The sequence below is a fragment of the Denticeps clupeoides genome, chromosome 9 (genome assembly GCF_900700375.1).
Source record: "Denticeps clupeoides chromosome 9, fDenClu1.1, whole genome shotgun sequence".
Classification (NCBI taxonomy): Eukaryota; Metazoa; Chordata; class Actinopteri; order Clupeiformes; family Denticipitidae; genus Denticeps; species Denticeps clupeoides.
The window spans coordinates 22549947-22569543 of NC_041715.1; the positions used below are offsets into that span (position 1 = coordinate 22549947).

The window sequence follows — 19597 nt, forward strand, 5'->3', positions numbered from 1 at the left end:
AGATTATTGTAGCTAAATAACTGCTTATTAATTCAGATATGGAAGACCTGAAAGATTGTGTTTTTGTGTACTAACACAGCATGCAGAATGTGTTAAAATAAATGTAGAGATCACACATTGTTCTCCCCAGCATTTAATAACTTTTGCAGTCAAAATGACAGATTTCTCAAAATTAACAATACATTTTGCAACCAAAACCCCTTACCAACAGGTCTGCGTCCATTTTTCTTCTAGATTCACTAGCACAAGAGGAAATTAATACACATGTAGGATATTACAATTTTTTATGAAAGATGCCCATGACTTGCTGTTTAGGCAGCCCCAAAATCTTGAACAAATCTAAAACCCTGGATAGGCACAATTGTAGAAACACCAGACAATCTTAGTAATGTGTAGACATCCCAATAATTTGGACCGAATTTGTATTAGTTTAACATTGGTTACATGTATATTCAGCTCTTTCACATAAATGGGGTGCCAAAGTAATGGCTCATAAAACATTTTAGTGCGTAAAATTGAACCTCAAAGGCTTTCTGAAGCTTGCTGTAAGGCATATAGTCCAAAATAAAAAGATATTAACCCAGTAATATGATTTTGATTATAAACCATGCTGTGGCTCAAATACTCTTCACTGCACAAGCAGAAAGCTTTAAATCTCAGGAAGCAAAGAACAATAATAATACTAAAACACATACATGGCATTTTCTGTACAGGAGTACAGGCAGTACATGCAGCACAATGAATTGGCTCCAGGCCCAATATCTGTATGGGATTCTTTTAGAATCACTATAAATATTTTGCATAGAAGCTTGGAAGTAGAAGCACCCTTTTGATCTAATAGAGCCACAAGTCTTTTTGGGAAAGTTTTTCACACCTGGATTTGGGGATCCTTTCCCATTCCTCCTTGCAAAGCCTCTCCTGTTCTGGCAGGTTGGACGGTAAACATTGATGGACAAGCATTTTTTGGGTCTCTCCAAAGATGCTCAGTTGAGTTTAAGTCAGTTGTGAAGTTATTTTAGCTGTGTGCATTATCTTGTTGAAAGATAAACCTTCGGCCCAGTCTGAGGTCCTGAGCACTCTGGAGAAGGTTCTCGTTCAGGATTCCCCTGTAATTGGCCACCGTCATCTTGTAAACAGTTACCCTGTCCCTGCAGCTGCAAAACACCCCACAGCATGATGCTGCCACCACCATGCTTCACTGTTGGAACTGTATTGACAGGTGATGAGCAATGCCTGGTTTTCTCCACACATACCGCTTAGGCCAAAAAGTTCTGTCTTGGTCACATCAGACCAGGGAATCTTATTTCTCACCCTCTTTGAGTCCTTCACTCAAACTCCATGCAGGCTTTCATGTGTCTTGCACTGAAGAGAGGCTACCATAGGGCTATAGTGATGGTTGACTTTCTAAAACTTTCTCCCATCTCCAGACTGCATCTCTGGAGCTCAGCAACAGTTATCATTGGGTTGTTCTTTATCTCTCTTACTGAGGTTCTTCTTCCCCAATAGCTCAGTTTGGCTGGATGGCCAGCTCTAGGAAGGGTTCTGGTTATTCCAATCATCTTCCATTTAAGGATTATGGAGACCACTATGCTATTAGAAACCTAAGTTTCAAAAATGTCAATTCTGTGTATTTCTATCAATATGGGGGTGCTGTGTGTACATTAATGTGGAAAAAAAGAACTTAAAGGATCTTAGCAATATGGCTGCAAAATAAAGAGTGATACATTTAAGGGGGTCTGAATACTTTCCATACCTACTGTATGTAGGATGTAAAATTTAACCTTATTACAGACATATATATCCATGGCACAAACCCAGACCATCCGCCATTCAAATCCAAATATGGATATGCCAAGATCCTTCTCCCATGCCTGTTTCGTGGCCTGTGAAAATGTGGCTGCGCTAGATCCAATGGCTTTGTTCAGGGTGCTAATACACATTTTGTGTTGTTGAGCCAGAGCATCCTCAACAGGAAACCTAGTAATGTCAGCCAGCAACGTAGTATTGTGGACAACAAAGTGTCTAATTTGCAGGTAATTCACAATTTTTAAGGCCACAGCGCTGCTGCAACCGCTCAAGAGAAAGTAAAGTCCAGCCTGCAAAGAGATCACCCAGAGTCCTCAGTTCCGCATTGTACCAGGTTTTTACCTTGAGGAAAGTAACGGCCGTCCAAAATAGGTGTTAAAGATGTTAGGTTAACGAAGCCCTCAAAAATCACAAGTAAACGTCCTAGCTAGTATAGTGTTTATAGTTGGAAACTTATTTTACTGTGGTCCCAGCTCTATTCAGGTCCTATACCTGGTCCTCCTGAGAACTTCTGGGCTGATTCCTCACTATTCTTATGATCATTGACACTCCACGAGGTGAGATCTTTCATGGAGATCTTGCATGGAGTCCCAGTTTGAGGGAGTTTGACAGTCATCTTAAGTTTCTTCCCGTTTCTAATAATTGATTTGCTTCTCACCAAACTGCCTGCATATTGTCCTGTAGTACTTACAGATCTCTCCATCCTTTGTAAGTAGAAAAACTACTAGTAGATAATCGGAAGTTTATCAAAGACTTCCATTTCCATCCACTTGTCCAGATGAGTGTTGCAGAAGCATAAGGCTGAGCTGGCCAGACCAATCAGTCCTGGAGGGTCTCCCAAGACAACAAGGAGCCATAATCTCCTTGGTTCTCCACCCAGTGGCATGTGCCAGAAAGGGACGCAACTCAAGGCTCGCCCCAATTTCAGAACCCTCTCATTCTCTCAAGTAAAGGAACTCCAGCAACCCTGCAAATCCATATATTGTTGTCCAAGTGAACAGACTGAATGTAGATCATTTGTGAGAGTATAAAATGTTGTGTGAGCTGTTTTCTTATTGTTTTTATTTTTTGCAGGGACTCAGAAGGTCGCAAGCTCTGTAAGAAATTGAAAGTAGACCCCAGTTCCAAAAAACATGGTTATGATATCTCACATTTTAAGTAAGTCGAGAAAACTAATTAAATCTTTTTTTGGTTATTTAATCCAAAAATCCATATTTGGAGACCTTGCCTTGCTTTTGTTTTGTCTCTTTTAGGGATGGAACCTTCCATACAGAATACACCCGGCCAGCCACTTTTAAGGTATCACTGTTTGTGTTTAATATTTGTGTCTTCATTTACTCTGGTCCATTAAGATTTATAATGATTCATACACCTCTGCAGTAATTTGACATGTCTTACACTTATTACTGTTCCACAAAAATAATTGACAAGTTGTACACTGACTATATTGGTGAAACCCTGTGCCAATGGCATTGTTCTGCAGTCAGTATAAACTGAACAAGAACCTGAAGATAATGATAAATACAAGCCCCCAATACAAGCCCTCATTTAGTTATCAGGGGTACATATTTGATGCTTGGAACCTGTCACTGTCTGGGCTGTCACACCACCTTTTCCATTCTGAGCTAAGCTGTGAACCAGGGTCTGTCATTATAAAATTTAATGTGGTATTTATTTGAGGAGTTCATGGCTGGATGGTTTAGTATACTGAGGACAATAATTAAAAGACTCCAGGTTTGTCTGCTTGACATACTGTCTTATGAGAGAAGTGTGCATTGCGTCTTCTGCATATCCAGGATGAATGGAGTGTATTGATGTGGGCAGAAGAAGGGAGAACAGAGTTGTAGAAATCATTGCACCTGGCACTGATTCCTCCACCTTTTAGTGTTTTTAGTGTTTTGGTATTAGTAAGACATTTCCTTTATCATGACCCTGGATTTCTTAGGGACATTTAGGCTTTAGTTTGCCATGACTTTCTACTTAGGATGTGCTTTTTTCCTCCCTCCCCAGTCTATGGTTGCATTCTTGAAAGACCCCACAGGTGCTCCACTTTGGGAGGAAAATCCAGATGCCAAAGATGTTTTCCACATAGAGACAGAGAAAGTAAGTATCTTTGTAAAAACAAAATGTTAGATAGAAAAATATTCTCATGTATATCGATATTGACTGATATGGGGAAAATATTTCCATTTAGCTGTTGTTATGCCTGACATCTTTGAGTGTACAAGCACCATACTGGGAAAAAATTATTAAAATTTCATAATGGATCTCCTGCTCTTTGTAGCCAGGAACACTGATGTGATAAGTGAAGTTATTGTGAAACACTGCAGCACAGCATGCGGTGACACAACGAAATGTGTCCTCTCCTTTTAACCATCACCCTTATTTAGCAGCCATGACAGGCACCCGGGGAACAGTGTGTAGGGACTGTACCGTGCTCAGGGACTGTACCGTGCTCAGGGACACCTTGGCGGTTTGGGATTCTCTAGACCACCACTGCTTCCGGCAGTGAACTGACTTTCTCAAGACTTCAATATTAAGCTGAGAAATTGTCTAAAATCTTTGTCAGTGCTGTAGGATGATGTGAGTGCACAGCCCATTCTGGCTTTACGGAATAATAGGTTAATAAAATAACAACCAAACAATTCTGCCGAGTCTCTTCTCTTTCCATTCACGATTCAAGAGAGATTTATTGCCAGTACAACAGTATACACAGTGTACCGTACTGACTATATAAAAGAAAGTGAAACACTCAAGTCACTCGATGTTGAAATAGTGGTGCTTGAAATGAGTTGGTCGTGTGCACTTATACTAGTGATTGCCTAGTGGTTAAGGAAGCGGCACCATGATCAGAAGGTTGCCGGTTCGAATCCCGAGCCGCCAAGGTGCCGCTGAGCTAAGCACCGTCCCCACACACTGCTCCCTGGGCGCCTGTCATGGCTGCCCACTGCTCACCAAGGGTGATGGGTTAAAAGCAGAGGACACATTTCACTGTCATACAGGATTGTATGTCGAGAGAGTCAGGGTGTTGCAAAGGCCAAAAGTGAAATTAATTTCATAAACCCTGTGACATTTCATTCTTGATGAAATGATGGGTGGGGCATAAAAGATAAGGGAGTCTGCATATTTATTTGCTTTAGGGTCCATGGTTGGTAAGGTGACTCTCCATACTCTCCATGTGACTTAAGTTTTAACCTCACAGGATGCAGTTGTAGGAACAGTAGTCTGGAAGGGTGTGTGTGTCAAGGTCCTGCTCTTACTTACCCTAATCTGTAAGTAATTTTCTATTCTCAGGAGTTCAGAAAGCTTGTGAAGAGGGAGGAGCGGCCAATACTTATGATGTTCTATGCCCCATGTAAGGTCTTATTCTTCATTCATTGTACTTTGCAAGTATAGGAAAATATAGATAAATTGGTTGTTAAAGAACACTCTGAGGAACTATTAACAGGACCTTTTATTAATCAAAACAGAATCACAAAATACAGGCAATGCCAATAATCTTATATGCCATTGTTTCTACTTCATATAAGACAAGAATCTGCCAGTTTTGTACTTGGTGATTCAGAGTGAATTCCGTGCATGTTTCTTTCTTTATTCCTCCCAGATTCAGAACTGTGTGCTTTTTTATGCAGTATTTGAGGAATATGCATTTTCTCTGATGTTTATGCTACATCACATTGAAAGTTTAGAATTCATATTGCTGTATAATATGAACTATAGACAGTTGGTATATGGTATATACGGCGGTATATAATCCATTCAATAAAATTCATTATAACTGTCCATAGCAAAGGCATGTTTCAAAGTAACATATAGAAAAACATATAGAAAATATTTCAAATAGGTTTCCTGTTTTTTATCACCATAATATCATGTATTAAAAGCACAGGCTGCTGTCTGTTAAAACACAGAACCAAAAACTACAAGACTTTTACAATTACACTTGTCATAACTCCATCAATGGTGCAGCAATCATCAAAACCTCAACTACAATTAAAAAAATGAACTTTAATGCTGTAATGGCATGTGTATTTACCCCAAATGTCACAGTACATGCAAGACTGTTCAATAGATATGCTGTAAATATGACAAATTATGTCTGCAAGCTGCTAAATGATCAGGTTCATGTCAAAATCATTTTTACATTTTTACTGTTGAGTTTATTGTGCTTTTACTTGCTATTTTTGCAGGGGTTTTGACACACTTCAGTAGTTAAGAAGGAGCTTCGGTCTTTTCCTACCGCTGTACTGAAACTATACCAAATCAATCTGTAACTTCAGAACTGACTGGGACTGTGTTTTGATGGTGGAGATTGGGTTGAGGACCTTCTCAGAACACCAAATGATTTTAGCTGTAGAGTAATACAAAAAGAATATTGGTGAGATTTTTCTGCAGAAGATATTGTTTTTTCTTTTCTTATTATCATATGTCTGTGTTTCACTGTCCTTTGCAAATAGGGTGCGGCGTCTGCAAAAGAATGCAGCCGATTTTTCAACAAGCTGCCACGGAGACCAAGGGGAAATATGTGAGTGAAACTGCGAAAGTGTGTGTTGGGACTGTCCAGCCAGACTTTATGGAAAGCCTGCCTTTGACCTCACACTAGTGAACAAGCCCAGTTCTTACCAAGTGTTATATCTGTTTATACAAGCCCCATGCTTGACCAGCAGCACTTTAAAAATATCTCCACCACTGAATCATCAGTTAGCAGTCTGGTAGAAGAGTAGTTATTATATTCGGTGGAGCCTATGTGACGTTCATGTGAGGATGCTCCATGAGTTGTTGGTGTAATGTATAATCAGCACAGCCCTGCCATAGTTCTTTTCTTTAAGATGAATCAGTTTATATGTGCAGAGAATTAAAAATGAAATATGAGCTGGTGAAGGAGGAGAAACACCTTCACAAGCCATGTTGCATCGTCATTGTCTGCTCAAACTTATGCATTTTATACAGTGTCAGTCACTTCATTCCTGAGGGTGAACATTCCCAAGAATATGGAAGGCTTCAGCAATAAATAGCAGATTAGATCCCAAAGAAACCTTGATGCAGCACCTCCGAATGATCTGTTCCCACATGTTCCATCACAACTTGCACATCATGCCTGCCTGACCTGACCTTGATCTATGGGGTTTCTTCTTCTTCTTATAATGATCACTAATTGGAAATGCATTTTTACATTATCACATCTATAGCAGACTAAAGATTGCATGTGAACCAGGCAAGATTTGTGCCAGACCTCTGGCAGTTTGACTTTTTAGTTTTACCATAGTCAGTATTCCTGACCTCTTCATTTCTTTTGCTTTGTTTAAGGTGCTGGCAGGAATGAATGTGCACCCAGCTGAGTTTGATGGATTAAAGCAGGAGTACAAGGTCAAGGGCTACCCGACCTTCTGCTACTTCGAGTAAGAGTTGCTTTCACAGCAAATATAGGCCACGTTAAGAGTCAAAATGCTTTTTTTTTATTGAAGGGGTCCCATGAAAACATTTAAAAATAGTCATTTTCTGAAGATCACTTTAGAAATGACTCTCCGGCCTGTAAAAATGCAGAAAGCTGCTCTTGCTATTCAGTCTTCTCTACACATTACTCAGGAAAAAATGGAAATGTCCCAGGTCAGAAAATGAATGGCCAGATAGGGGATTTGGTGGTGGAGTGTACCACCAAATATGGTGCATTAGCTCCTCTTTAATTTCTATTAGTTACTGTTTAAATGCACGCTTATTTTACTCCCACTTTAATTATGATGCCTAATTAAGCAATGTTCTTCTAGAGCTCTCACAGGGAGATTTGGACTAACAAGCCAGTCAGATAGTCAGTTATTTACCAAGTACTAATGGGTCCTCTTTCAGATGAACATTAGTTTAATCACCGATTCATTTCAGTCTGTGAGAAGATGGCCAGGTCACAGCAAGGTCAGTCTCTCTAACACCAAACAGGGTCGGTTTCCGCTGCTGTTTTACTGTGTGGAAAACCAGCCGAATTCAATTCAAGTTTAATCCTGTTTAACACCAGATCCATGTCTCTGGGAGGGTTTATGAAATTATTTTCACATTTGGCCTTTGCAACACCCTGACTCTCTCCACATACAATCCTGTATGACATTAAAGTTTGAAAGTGAGGAAACACTACAACACAATCCACCTGAGTATGAATGATAGTTTCTTAATCCAGTTTGAATATTATATTGTTCTCCCCTTGTCCATTAATATCAAAATGTAAATTGTGCTCTGCAATCCTCAATTGCTTGGATACATAGTTAAAAATAGTAGCGGGGTGGTGTTTTTGTGAAGGGGCTTATTCAGTTATTCAGTAGTCTCTCTTTGTATATATTCAGTACAGTGGAATATTCTTGTTTGTGTATGTATTACGAGATTTCTATTGAGGTAAATGAATGTTCATTTCTTGTCTAGTTTTTACTGTATTGTAATGAGTTTTTTTCTTCTTTTAGGAAAGGGAAGTTCTTGCATCATTATGAGAACTATGGGGCCACTGCAAAGGACATTGCTGAATGGCTGAAGAAGTAAGCAACATCTACACAGTTTAACCTGCTTCATGTTGAGCACTTTCTCATCAAGGTCTGAATGTCTCAGTAAGAAAGTGTTGGCGTGAGGCAGCGATTCGCAAAGTGTGGGGCACAGGGTCATGACAGTCCTGCTGAACTAATGTTTTAACATTAATGTTCACCTTTGGAGTCATTATCAAAGAGGAACACTGCTCACTAAATACAGAGGACACATTTCATTGTGTCACGTGTGCTGTTCTGCAGTGTTTCACAATCACTTTAATTAGCAACTTGTTCATTCACGTCAGTAAGAGTTTCCAGTTCCAAAGCCAGTTTCAGGCAGTGGTGGCCTAGCGGGTAAGGAAACAGACCCGTAATCAGAAGGTTGTCTGTTCAAATCCTGACTATGACAGTCACTTCACTTTCACGGTTCATTCAGCAGCAAAAGGGATTTGAGGGCATATTGTAAATATTGAATTCAGTGTTGCAATATGATAAATGGTCTCAATATTCAACTTGCTTTGCTATTTATGAATTCTCTTACAACTACATCTGGAAATCTTAGAACCTAATCTGAAAAGTGCTTGAATTTCAATTGTGAGTTGAATTTTAGATCATTGAATTCGTTGAATTTTTACTGTGAAACTTGATCACAGTATTTTCCAATATTCTTCTGGAAACTTTTAGCAGATTTGGTGTTTAAAGGCTAGTGCTGTCTTCCTCTGTCTTTGTGAAGCCCCCAGCCACCACAGCCCAAGACCCCTGAAGTGCCCTGGTCTGAATCCGACTCTGCCGTCTTTCATCTCACCGACGACACTTTCGACAGTTTCATGGAACGCCACTCCTCAGTGTTGCTCATGTTCTACGCCCCATGTGAGTGTACTGATCACATTTCAATTATCACTGTCATTGTGTATAGATTTATTAAAAACTTACACAGCACCATACCACAGCATCAAATCTTGATTAATAGAGATGCTGGCAACATTAATGTAATATTGTTTATGAATACAAAGTTAAAAACCTCCTGCTTATTTAGACATCATGTTCATTAATTCTTCATTTTAGACAGTGTTTAGCCATGTGACAGTGGATTTCTTGGTGACTGTCCCAAGGCCGGGTAAATGAGGAGGGTTGCGTCAGGGAGGGCATCCGGCATAAAACTTTTGCCACTGATCCGCTGAGGTGACCCCTAATGAGAGAAGCTAAAGGAAGAGGCCTAGAAATGCAGTAGTATGTAGAATATGGCTGTTTATTATTATATCACTTGTTTTTACATAATTACCTTGGGCTTCAAGCACGTGGTATCAAGTGAAAGTGAAGTGATTGTCACGGTGATACACACCCTTCCCCCTTGGTGAGAAGTGAGTTGCCATGAACGGCGCCCGGGGAGCAGAGTGTCGGGAAGGTACATTGGTCAGGGGGACCTCAGTGGTAGCTCATGGGTTTATAAGTCCACCTTCTTCCCTGCTCAACCAATCTCATTGTAGGTGGAGTGTAACGCTTCACCTCAGTGACATTTTCTGGTCAGACCTGTGACTGACCTATTTTGTCAGATTTTTTTGTCAGGTCTTAAATTTCCTGCCATCTTTACTGTCTGTCTGACTGAATAACAGGGCTCTAGATTGCGACCACTTTGTTTGCACATGTGACCTGGTACCTAAATGGTAGCGCTAATATTTAAATCTCCATATGGTTTACTCAACAAACGCATATCTTATTCTAAACCAATCAGAGATTGTGAAGGGTGGGTTCCGCCTCTAAAAGTGATTAAAGTGATTATCATTGGGATACACAGCACAGCACATGGTGCACACAGCGAAAATGGTCCCCTGCTTTTAACCATCACCCATGGTGAGCAGTGGCACCTTGGCGGATCAGGATTCGAACCAGCTATCTTCTGATTACCTTTGTTAACCGCTAGGCCACCTTTGCCCCACTGCCTCTGATTGGACATGTTATTCCTGTGCGTTTGAAAGTTGCTGTTGTACGTCTCTGTTCCGTCCTTTAAAATGTTACCGGCAAGTTGGCTGAGCAGACACCACACCCTCAGGATTAGTCATAACCAAAGTCATTTATGAAAAAGCCACTCACCTGATATGAGATTAAATCCTGGAAATCCTGGAAATTGTGTCCAGGCGAGTTTTTAGGTTTTGAGCTGCCTGAACATTCTGATTGGTCCCAATAGTGGATCAAACTCCCTCTGCCACCATGACATCTTCAAAGTCACTTCAATCCCCTTTCTTTCCTATTCTAATGCTCTGTTTGAACTTCAGCGAATTGTCTTGTCCTAAGTGCATGGAGTTGCTTACCAAATAACCTTATGGCCACTGTGTGCCCCATGGTGTGCATACAGACAGGCACTTTTGGACAGAAAATGTGGTCTTTTTTTTTTTTTTCTCCCTAAATCAAATTTTTTTTATCTATGTTTGCATTTCCCTGTTCTTGCTCAATGAAAATGTCAGTCCCAAAGGAATTATGAAGGGATTGTACACTTTAAAAATATATATATATTTTTATGAAACATATTGTCCTTTTTCAGTAAATATGTCATGTGCTGTGTTTGTAAGGGTGTGGCCATTGTAAGAAGATGAAGCCAGAATTTGACGAAGCTGCAGAAATCCTGAACAAGGACCCAGATGTGAGTTCCAGCCCACTGGTGCTGTACAGTCTACACGATCATGCTGTTTTTATAGAATTCATAAATAGATGCGCTCGCTACACTGTGGGGCTGCAGCTATTTTCCCCCATTAGTTGTAGTTTTTTTATGTTTCCTGTAGGTACGCTGCCTCATTCTGTGAATGTTAAAATGTTGTTCAATTTCTGCTATAACAAAAGCTCCCATGACAAATTTAATAACCCATGTCATGAGCGAAATGAAATATGGAATCATGCTTTATTGCTTGTATTTGTAACATTAACAGGAAAAAATTATGTGCAGGTATATTACAAAAGATAATGTACAAATCTCAAAAAAGTTCACTGGCAGCTGGACTTGTTATGGAGCTTTCTCAAGCCCTTGAGAAATTCAGACAACTGAAGTATCTGCTCAGGTGCTGAAGTGAGGTATCAAAGTCGCAGTAAGACTTTGTATGTACAACACATACAAATTGTCAAATTGTAAACCGATAGGTGCTGTTATTTATTTATTTATTGACATGCTTATTCAGTATTTGCAGGATAAATGTACAATCACTTTATAGTATTGTGACTTGAATTTCACTTAAGCAATAAAAACAAATGCATAAATAAAACAATTAAACATTTAAATAATACCATAATGCTAAAATAAAGACATGTCATTTAGAACAAACACACACACATATACACGGAAACGCACTAGAACCTAACAGAACCAAGATCATTCTTTATGAATTTTTTAGAAATGTAGCCATCTCAAAACCCTAATTGACACACAAAACCACTCACATATGGAGATAAGTGATCTATAAAGGGAGACCATACATTACCCCTAAGCACATGAGGCAGAACTGCAACAAAATCTCTATACCATTGTGTGACAGAGGGGGGAGTTTTTTTTATCCATCTAATAAGAATGAACTCTCTTGCCACAAGTAGCAGTTTGTCTAACAATCTAACTTTTTGCATCAAGTTTCAGTGACATTGCTTTTCTTTTAGATGGGAGGCCTGAAAGAAAAGACCAGGATTTTGTTCCAAATTTATCTTAAGAATGGTGCTGGTTCCATAAGCAACAAAATTCCAGAATCTTGAAATGAGCTTACACCTCCAGAAACAGTGAAAGTATGTCTCCAACTCTGTGTGACATTTAACACAGAGAGCTGGCACAGAGGGATCAATCTTATTCATTAATACTGGCGTTATATGTAACCTGTAAATCTAATACTGAGTGTCTCTAAGGTGGTTACTACGAAAGTGTACCTGACACTTTTCATAGCCTCCTGCCAGTCATGATCTATATAAACATTCCTCTCATTTCCGGACCCCTGTGCTCATTAGCATATACAAAGGGATAAAATCTAAGAATGAAATGAGCAGCATTGGTTGTATTGAGAAATAAAGTCTCCAGCCTGCTATGTGCTATGGAATACGGAAACTGCTTTTGCCTTGAAATAACATAGTGCCCAATTTGCAGATATCCAAAGTGATGTTGTTTTGGAAGATCAAACTTCTGTTGTAACTGTTGGAAGGACATTCGAGAGCCATCCTGGAATAAGTCCCCTAGTACACAAAACCTTTCATATACCATGTTTTAAAGCCCATGCCAGGAGCAAAAGTTTGGACACCTTCTCATTCAGTGTGGTTTCTTTTTTTTTCATGACCATTTACGTTGGTAGATTCTCACTGAAGGCATCAAAACTATGAATGAACACATGTGGAGTTCTGTACTTAACAAAAAAAGGTGAAATAAGTGAAATCATGTTTTATATTCTAGTTTATTTGCTCTGATTACTGCTTTGCACACTCTTGGCATTCTCTCTCGAGGTGTTTAGCACTTGTTGGTCCAGCTCACCCCAAACCATCTTGAGACTTTGTTCAGGAGGCCACAGTCACACGTGTTCATTCATAGTTTTGATGCCTTCAGTGAGAATCAGTCTGAGTCTGCCTACATTTTGTATTATCCTCTAGACAGGTTGTAATTGAGTCTAGCGTCACTTCGAATCGAGCAAGTTTCTCGTCCAAAGTCTATGTCTGGCAAATAAGAGAGATGATTCAACCTTCTTGGTTAATAGCTGATCTAAAGCCAGACAGGCTGCAGTATGGATCTCTATATGGATGACAGACAATCACTGCAAAATGGAGTCCTAATCCCAAGAATTGAGTCCTAATCCCAATGGAGCAGTCCCCTGTTCTATCCAATAACTCTTGCAATACTAGAAATAAGTCGATGCGTGAAAATGTTTGATGGGGCTTAGAGTAAAAAGTATAATCTTTCTCCCTCATATGAGTTAACAATTCCAGATCCTTGCAAAATTCTAAGAACAGATTTTTTTAAAGAGATTTTTCACATTTGAAGGAGAGATTTTTATGAAAAAGAATTAGACCCATAAGAAGAAGAAAAAGCCTGGCCAACCCAGTTTCTCTGCAACTTCATATGCTCTGTATCATAAAGGTGAGATTCTTGCAACAATACAATTTGACATTTCTCCTTCTGTGAAAAAAAAAAAATAGTTTTTGCCTTTTAATAACATTGTTAATACCTTTTACATTAAGGATAATACATTTAAGATCACTCATAATCAGACTGTACCGCTATATTGAAATAGATTTAATAATATAGATATCCAAGCATGAAGGGGTTTTGTGTTGTTAGAATAGCAGAGAATAGTCAAAATAAAAATCAACAAAACCCCAAAAACAGAACCATAAATCTTGCATTTAGTAACTAACAGTAACTAAGCGGCTATGGCACATGTGCTCTAACCGGACACGTCAGATGGGGAAAAAAATTACATCGCCCATTATAGAACAATAAACTCGGCATCAGACCAGCACAGGTACAAAACTGGGAACAACTTCTATAAATGAACTGTGAAGTGTCTTTAAAGTACCTGTCTGTCCACATATTTACCTGTTGTATACTCCTCCCCTTCATTAATATTATTCCAGCCCGCTCAGGAACGTCTGCATCCTGTGCACAGTGAAAGGAGTAGTTTGATCTGTTGATCTGAAGTGGAGGTTGGCAGGGTATCGCATCACGAAACGGACTCCTCTTTGACGTTGTTGTGTGGCCATCTCGCCTCTCTGACCTTGACAGACCAATCCTGTGTGATAAAAATGTTACCCTTCCTCTTAGCCGCTGCCAGAATCTTCGTCTTGTCCGAGAAGTTATGTAGCTTGATCACCACAGGCCCTGTGCGGTTGGGTTTGAGGGGTCCAAGTGTTCTATGCGCCCGGTTAATTTGAACTGCGTCATGTTTGTTCTCAATTCCCAGAAAAGCTTCTTCCAAATGGACAATGACCCTAAGCATACTGCAAATTTGGTTAACGACGATGAAGTCAATGTTTTGGAGTGGCCATCACTAAGACCTGATCTCTATCCCATATAAAATTTGTGGTCAGAGCTGAAAAGACGTGTTGGCGAGGCGGCCTACAAACCTGACTCAATTACACCAGTTCTGTCAAAAGGAACGGGCCAAAATTCCATTAAACTGTTGTGAGAAGCTTGTGGTAGGAAACCCAAAGTGTTTGCGTCAAATCATTCAGTTTAAAGGCAATTCCACCAAATACGAAGCGAATGTATGTAAAGAAAGTAATAAATAAAATGTCAAAAATATAATCTAACACATTATTTTGACATTTAGCAAATAGAAATTATTTTGGGAATCCGAACAGGCCTAAAACTGAAAGGGTTTTGTATTATTTAATATCAGACAGTAAGAAAAAAAAGTTCTATGTCTTTTTATACAGTGTGTGTAAACTTTTAGTTTCAACTGTAGGTCGAAGGCATCACGTGATCCGATAGGTGCTATTTGAAAAAGAATGAGAGAACTCTTTCAGACCACTCTCCATGTTGCTTCATGTTTTCTCTCTCATTCATTTTCAAATAGCACCTCCCCCTGTTTAGCATCTGTCGGTTTGCACAGTTTCACCATTTGTATGTGTTGTACGTTTTCTTACTGAGACTTTGCTACCTCACTTCTGCACCTGACAAGATAATTTAAATATTACAATGGCTATAACCTGAGCCCTTTCTATGAAGCTGTCAATTCATTTCCCACTTAAATTGCATAGTCATGAATCGATTGACTTATTTCACCAAATTCTATTATTTTATGGAATTTGGCAAAAGTTCAAAAGTGTCTCCAAGGTGGGAAAGGTTTTGAGTGACCTTAGAAAAATGGGAATGCTTAGGATGTTCAGAGCTTCTGAACCATGGAAATTGTTAAGTGGAGAAAGGAAGTCCTCAACCTGCCAGAAACCACGGTTGTTGCAGTGGCTGTAGTAGTGGAGGCTACTTCCAGAGATGCTGATGCAGACTGGACCATGTAGGAATTGCATGTTTGGGGTGGTGGTTTTAACCAATATGAATTGGCTGAATGTGCAGAGTTTGATGAAGCTGCAGAAATCCTGAACAAGGGGCCAGATGTCAGTTCCAGTCTACTGGTGCTCCAACTACATGGAATCAGGGAATGTCCAGTGTGTGCTTGCTGAGGTTCTGCCTTGGTCTCTGCTGTATAGATGCAGTCTGAGTTGGTATTTGTTGAATTTGTGGCCATTGTACCTCACCAGCATGCCTCATCAGTGCTTCTGGATATCAACACGCATACAAGGATGGAAGGTAGTCTGCTTTTGGCGTCTGCATGTGACAGATTAAGATGTCCTCAACGCATCAACTGACCATGACCTACCATGTGCAGGGTTCTGTCCCAAAAAAAAGGCTGGATTTCATAATCCACAGTATTTCAAGTATCTCTGCCTCTTCTTCATGAGATTGGGGAAGGATTACGAGACAATGAGTGGGTTGGATCAGCAGCAGCTGTTTTACTGCAGAACTATTCTCACCTATGGTTATGGTCCTTATTTTAGGACTGAAAGATTGGAGATAGAAGTGGACAAAATGTTTAAAAAGTCGTAGGGTTGCTGAAGGATGTCATCCGGAAAGGCTGCTATTGCGTCTCAAGGCTGCACGTCCCACTGGGCAGAGATCCCAGGAACTGCTGATGAGACAACATCTTCTGGTTGTTTGTGAGACCATTGCTGGGGTAAGGGATGTTATCTTGGCCTGCTCATCTGGACAAATGGGCCCTACAGTTGGCCCTACAGTTGGCCTTACAGGCCAGTACACTTGACACACAAGGAAAAACTTTAGGAGAGGGGAAAAAAGAAAGGAAGAAACATTGGGAAGGAGTGAGCTGTCAGTGCAGGGCTGGTAGTGATTTTCTTCAAGAAAAATATATATCTTTCCTATTCAACAGTTGGGATAGTCATCAATTTCTGTGAAGTTTTCTTCTCATGACACTTTTTTTCCTTTTCTTCAATACTCTAACCCTCCACAGGGCTGGCTATCAAGTCCAGAACTTCTGATGCTGTGCACCTTCATTTCATTGTGCTGTCTCAGAGTGAAAGAGTTCTAAAACCTTTTGGGGGGGGTTGGTTTAATGTGATCTTGTCCCCAGTGTGAGAAATCAGAGAAAAGATGTGTAATGAACAATATTTATAAATGTCTAGCCTGTGTCTTGTCTGGAGGTCCAGTGTATGTCTGAGAATAGGAATGCTTGTTGCTTTGTGTGTGTGTGTGTGTGTGCGTGTGTGCGCACCTGTATGAGTGTTTTTGAAGTCATTTTGTATGTCTGTATGTGGAAAATGCAATAGTTTGACCCATTGCAACACTAAAACTGGCAGGGCCAATCAAATCCATTAGATTTCCCTTATGGTTATCTTAGAAGTTTTTCTGTCTTCTGTATTTCTAATATAGTACATTGTCAGTTTCATTGTTAATACTTGTGTGTGTCTGAATTGCAGAGCCCCGGTGTGCTGGCAGCTCTAGATGCCACTGTCCACAAATCGGTTGGTGAGCGCTTCAAAATCTCTGGTTTCCCCACCATCAAGTTCTTTGAAAAGGGAGAAGAAAAATACACTCTGCCTCACATCAGGACTAAAGACAAGATTGTTGAGTGGCTGCAAAAGTGAGTTTTCTGCTCTATAATTGTAAACTAGTTCTAACTTTTCTTACACTTCTATTTCCTGGGTTAAACTAGCTGTGGTAGCACTAAGAATTTTTGGACATCTTAAAATCATGAAGGCCATTCATGGTTGATGTGGATTTCAGGACCCCAAACAAATGCTCATACTGTCACTGTGAGGAGTATAAAGTAAATCTGTTCCTGCTTAGTCCCCAGGCTCCTCCTCCTCCTGAGCAGTCATGGGAGGAGAAACAGTCCAGTGTCATTCATCTGGGAGCTGAGGAATTCAGAGAAGCCCTGAAGAAGAAGAAACATTCTCTTGTCATGTTCTACGCTCCTTGTAAGTTCCTTTTGTCAAACGTCTTCTGAAAGAAATACATGCGAAGCAAAGATGGCAGCAGAAAACACTGTTTCACCATTTAAGGAGACTAAATGGGGCAGTGGTGGCCTAGCGGGTAAGGAAGCGGATCCTTACTCGGAAGGTTGCTGGTTCAAATACCGATCCGCCAAGGTGCCACTGAGGTCCCCTTGATAAAGGTACCGTCCCTACACACTGCTGCCCGGGTGCCTGTCATGGTTATTGTGGTGGTGATTGTCACCATGTGCTGTGCTGCAGTGTATCGCAATGACAATCATTTCAATGGCACGATCAGACCTTTGTGATTGTGATTTGTGATACGGCCTGAGCTGCCATCAGCATGTGCCTGTAAAAAGGGGGTCTTGTTCGCTTTTACATGCTTGATCTTCTCTTTCTTCTGTTAATGGATTGGTTGTGTGTTAGTTGTGAAAGGACCCTAATACCTTAATTGCAGATGAAGGATGATCAGCTTTGTGTGTGTTGAAACGCACTGTTTGGACCTTGATCTCAAATACATGCAGGTCCTAAAGCACAATGGAATGAATTCAGAGAGTACAGTCCATCGGTCCAAGCTCACATCTCGGGACTATTACTGTGTGTGGAACTGGAATTTGAGCTCTGGACAAGCCAAGAGGGAGATATTCTGCCTTTACATCCAAATCTGTTGAAGCTGCACAATTTTCACTGATGTTGTTTAATCACCCCCCACCCCATGCATGAACCTTTCAGTTTATTACGATGAAGTATGAAAAAAGTGACCCCTGCTTTCTCCCCTGTTGCTCTCATGGTCATTTGTAAATAAGAGGACCAGGTTCAGCTTCACTGTGCTTTCTTCATCTTGCCATTGTTCATTAAAAAGCAAGGCAAGGTTATCAGAATAATGATAGAACAATTAATTTTTTTTTAATTCAAGTGTAGAATGTGTACTCTACTGTGCTTATGTCAGCCTGACTGATAATTTACCGCGAAAGTCAGTGTAAAAACTGCCATGATCTTCAGCTCCATCTGCACCTGGTGGAACACCAGGCATTACAGGTCAAATGAATGCAGTCATAATTCTGACTTGATCTTGGCAATTCTGTGCAAATCTTCAGTGGGCCAGATTAAAAAGACCTGACCGCAGTAAATAATGTGCCTTGTTGCTTGACTGCTGAACAGTAGTTTGTAATTTAGCTGCGACTGTATGAGCGTAACATGAGGTCTGATCTGCATAGTGACCGATATGCAAAATGAGGCATACTGACTTTGATCAGACCTGGATTATCTTTTCTGTGGATCATTTATTGAGGGGTCAGTGTGTGTGGAGGGGAGCGGATGCAGTTGTGTTGGCTGCTCCCATCTAGTGCAATATACCTGTTATTACAGTAAAAACAGTTTGCCCATTCCTGCACTATACATACCTTACAATGGTTTTTATTCACAAATGTAGATACTTATTGAAAGTCATTGAACTCTTTTCTAATTACATTCTAATTACATTACATTACAAGTTCAGAACATCTTTTGTGATTTTTTTTCCCCCTTTTTCTCCCATGGATGCAGAATGAAACAAATTTGTTATCTCCTCAGGGTGCCCACACTGCAAGAATACTATTCCCCATTTTACCACAGCAGCTGACATCTTCAAAGAGGACCGCAAGGTATGTACAAGGTGTTTTATACTCCACACAATTCATTCATTTCCAATTTCACAGAATATGGACTTCATCAGACGTGAATGTCCACTCAGGAATTATTCGGATGGTCCCAAAACTGCTGTTTTCAGTCTGAAATTATGGGAAACAAGTGGTTGATCTACAGCAACTTATGGATCGATTATTTGGCTCAATATTACTCAAGTTTCCCAAGTTGGAAAGTCAAATAGTTTTTGTTACTTCAACCATCTACATAGTGAAAAAAGGACCATGGTGCAACATCACAGAAACTATAAGTGCAGACAATTATCACAGGAACTTATAAAAGTAGTGGGGCAGTGGTGGCCTAGAAGGTTCAAATCCCGAGTCACCAAGGTGCCACTGAGGTGGCCTTGATCAAGGTACAATTACCACACACCATGGCTGCCCACTGCTTATTAAATACAGAGGACTCATTTCACCGTGGCACCGTGTGCTGTGCTTGCTGTGCATCACAATGACAATCACTTCACAATTACTCCTCTTGTAAGTCGCTTTGGATAAAAGCATCTGCAAAGTAAAGTAAACGTCACTTTCACTTAGTTTGAAATATTACAGATATTGCAATAGTTTTATCACCACTGTTATCAATTATATCAATCTTGTAGAAATGAGCAAGCAGCTTTGAAGGAGTGATGTTGAACGCTATTTTAGTTT

General features: G+C 40.1%; 1 protein-coding gene across 1 annotated transcript in view; it reads left to right on the forward strand.

Annotated features, from left to right (window-relative positions):
* Positions 1-19597, forward strand: part of pdia5 (protein disulfide isomerase family A, member 5) — a 32791-nt gene that overhangs the window by 10479 nt on the left and 2715 nt on the right. The window contains exons 4-15 of the mRNA XM_028992019.1: positions 2881-2964; positions 3060-3105; positions 3817-3909; positions 5101-5161; positions 6264-6331; positions 7114-7205; positions 8250-8321; positions 9040-9176; positions 10874-10944; positions 16749-16912; positions 17119-17249; positions 18837-18907. Coding sequence (XP_028847852.1) covers positions 2881-2964; positions 3060-3105; positions 3817-3909; positions 5101-5161; positions 6264-6331; positions 7114-7205; positions 8250-8321; positions 9040-9176; positions 10874-10944; positions 16749-16912; positions 17119-17249; positions 18837-18907 — 1090 coding nt within the window. The remainder of the gene's footprint in view (positions 1-2880; positions 2965-3059; positions 3106-3816; positions 3910-5100; positions 5162-6263; positions 6332-7113; positions 7206-8249; positions 8322-9039; positions 9177-10873; positions 10945-16748; positions 16913-17118; positions 17250-18836; positions 18908-19597) is intronic.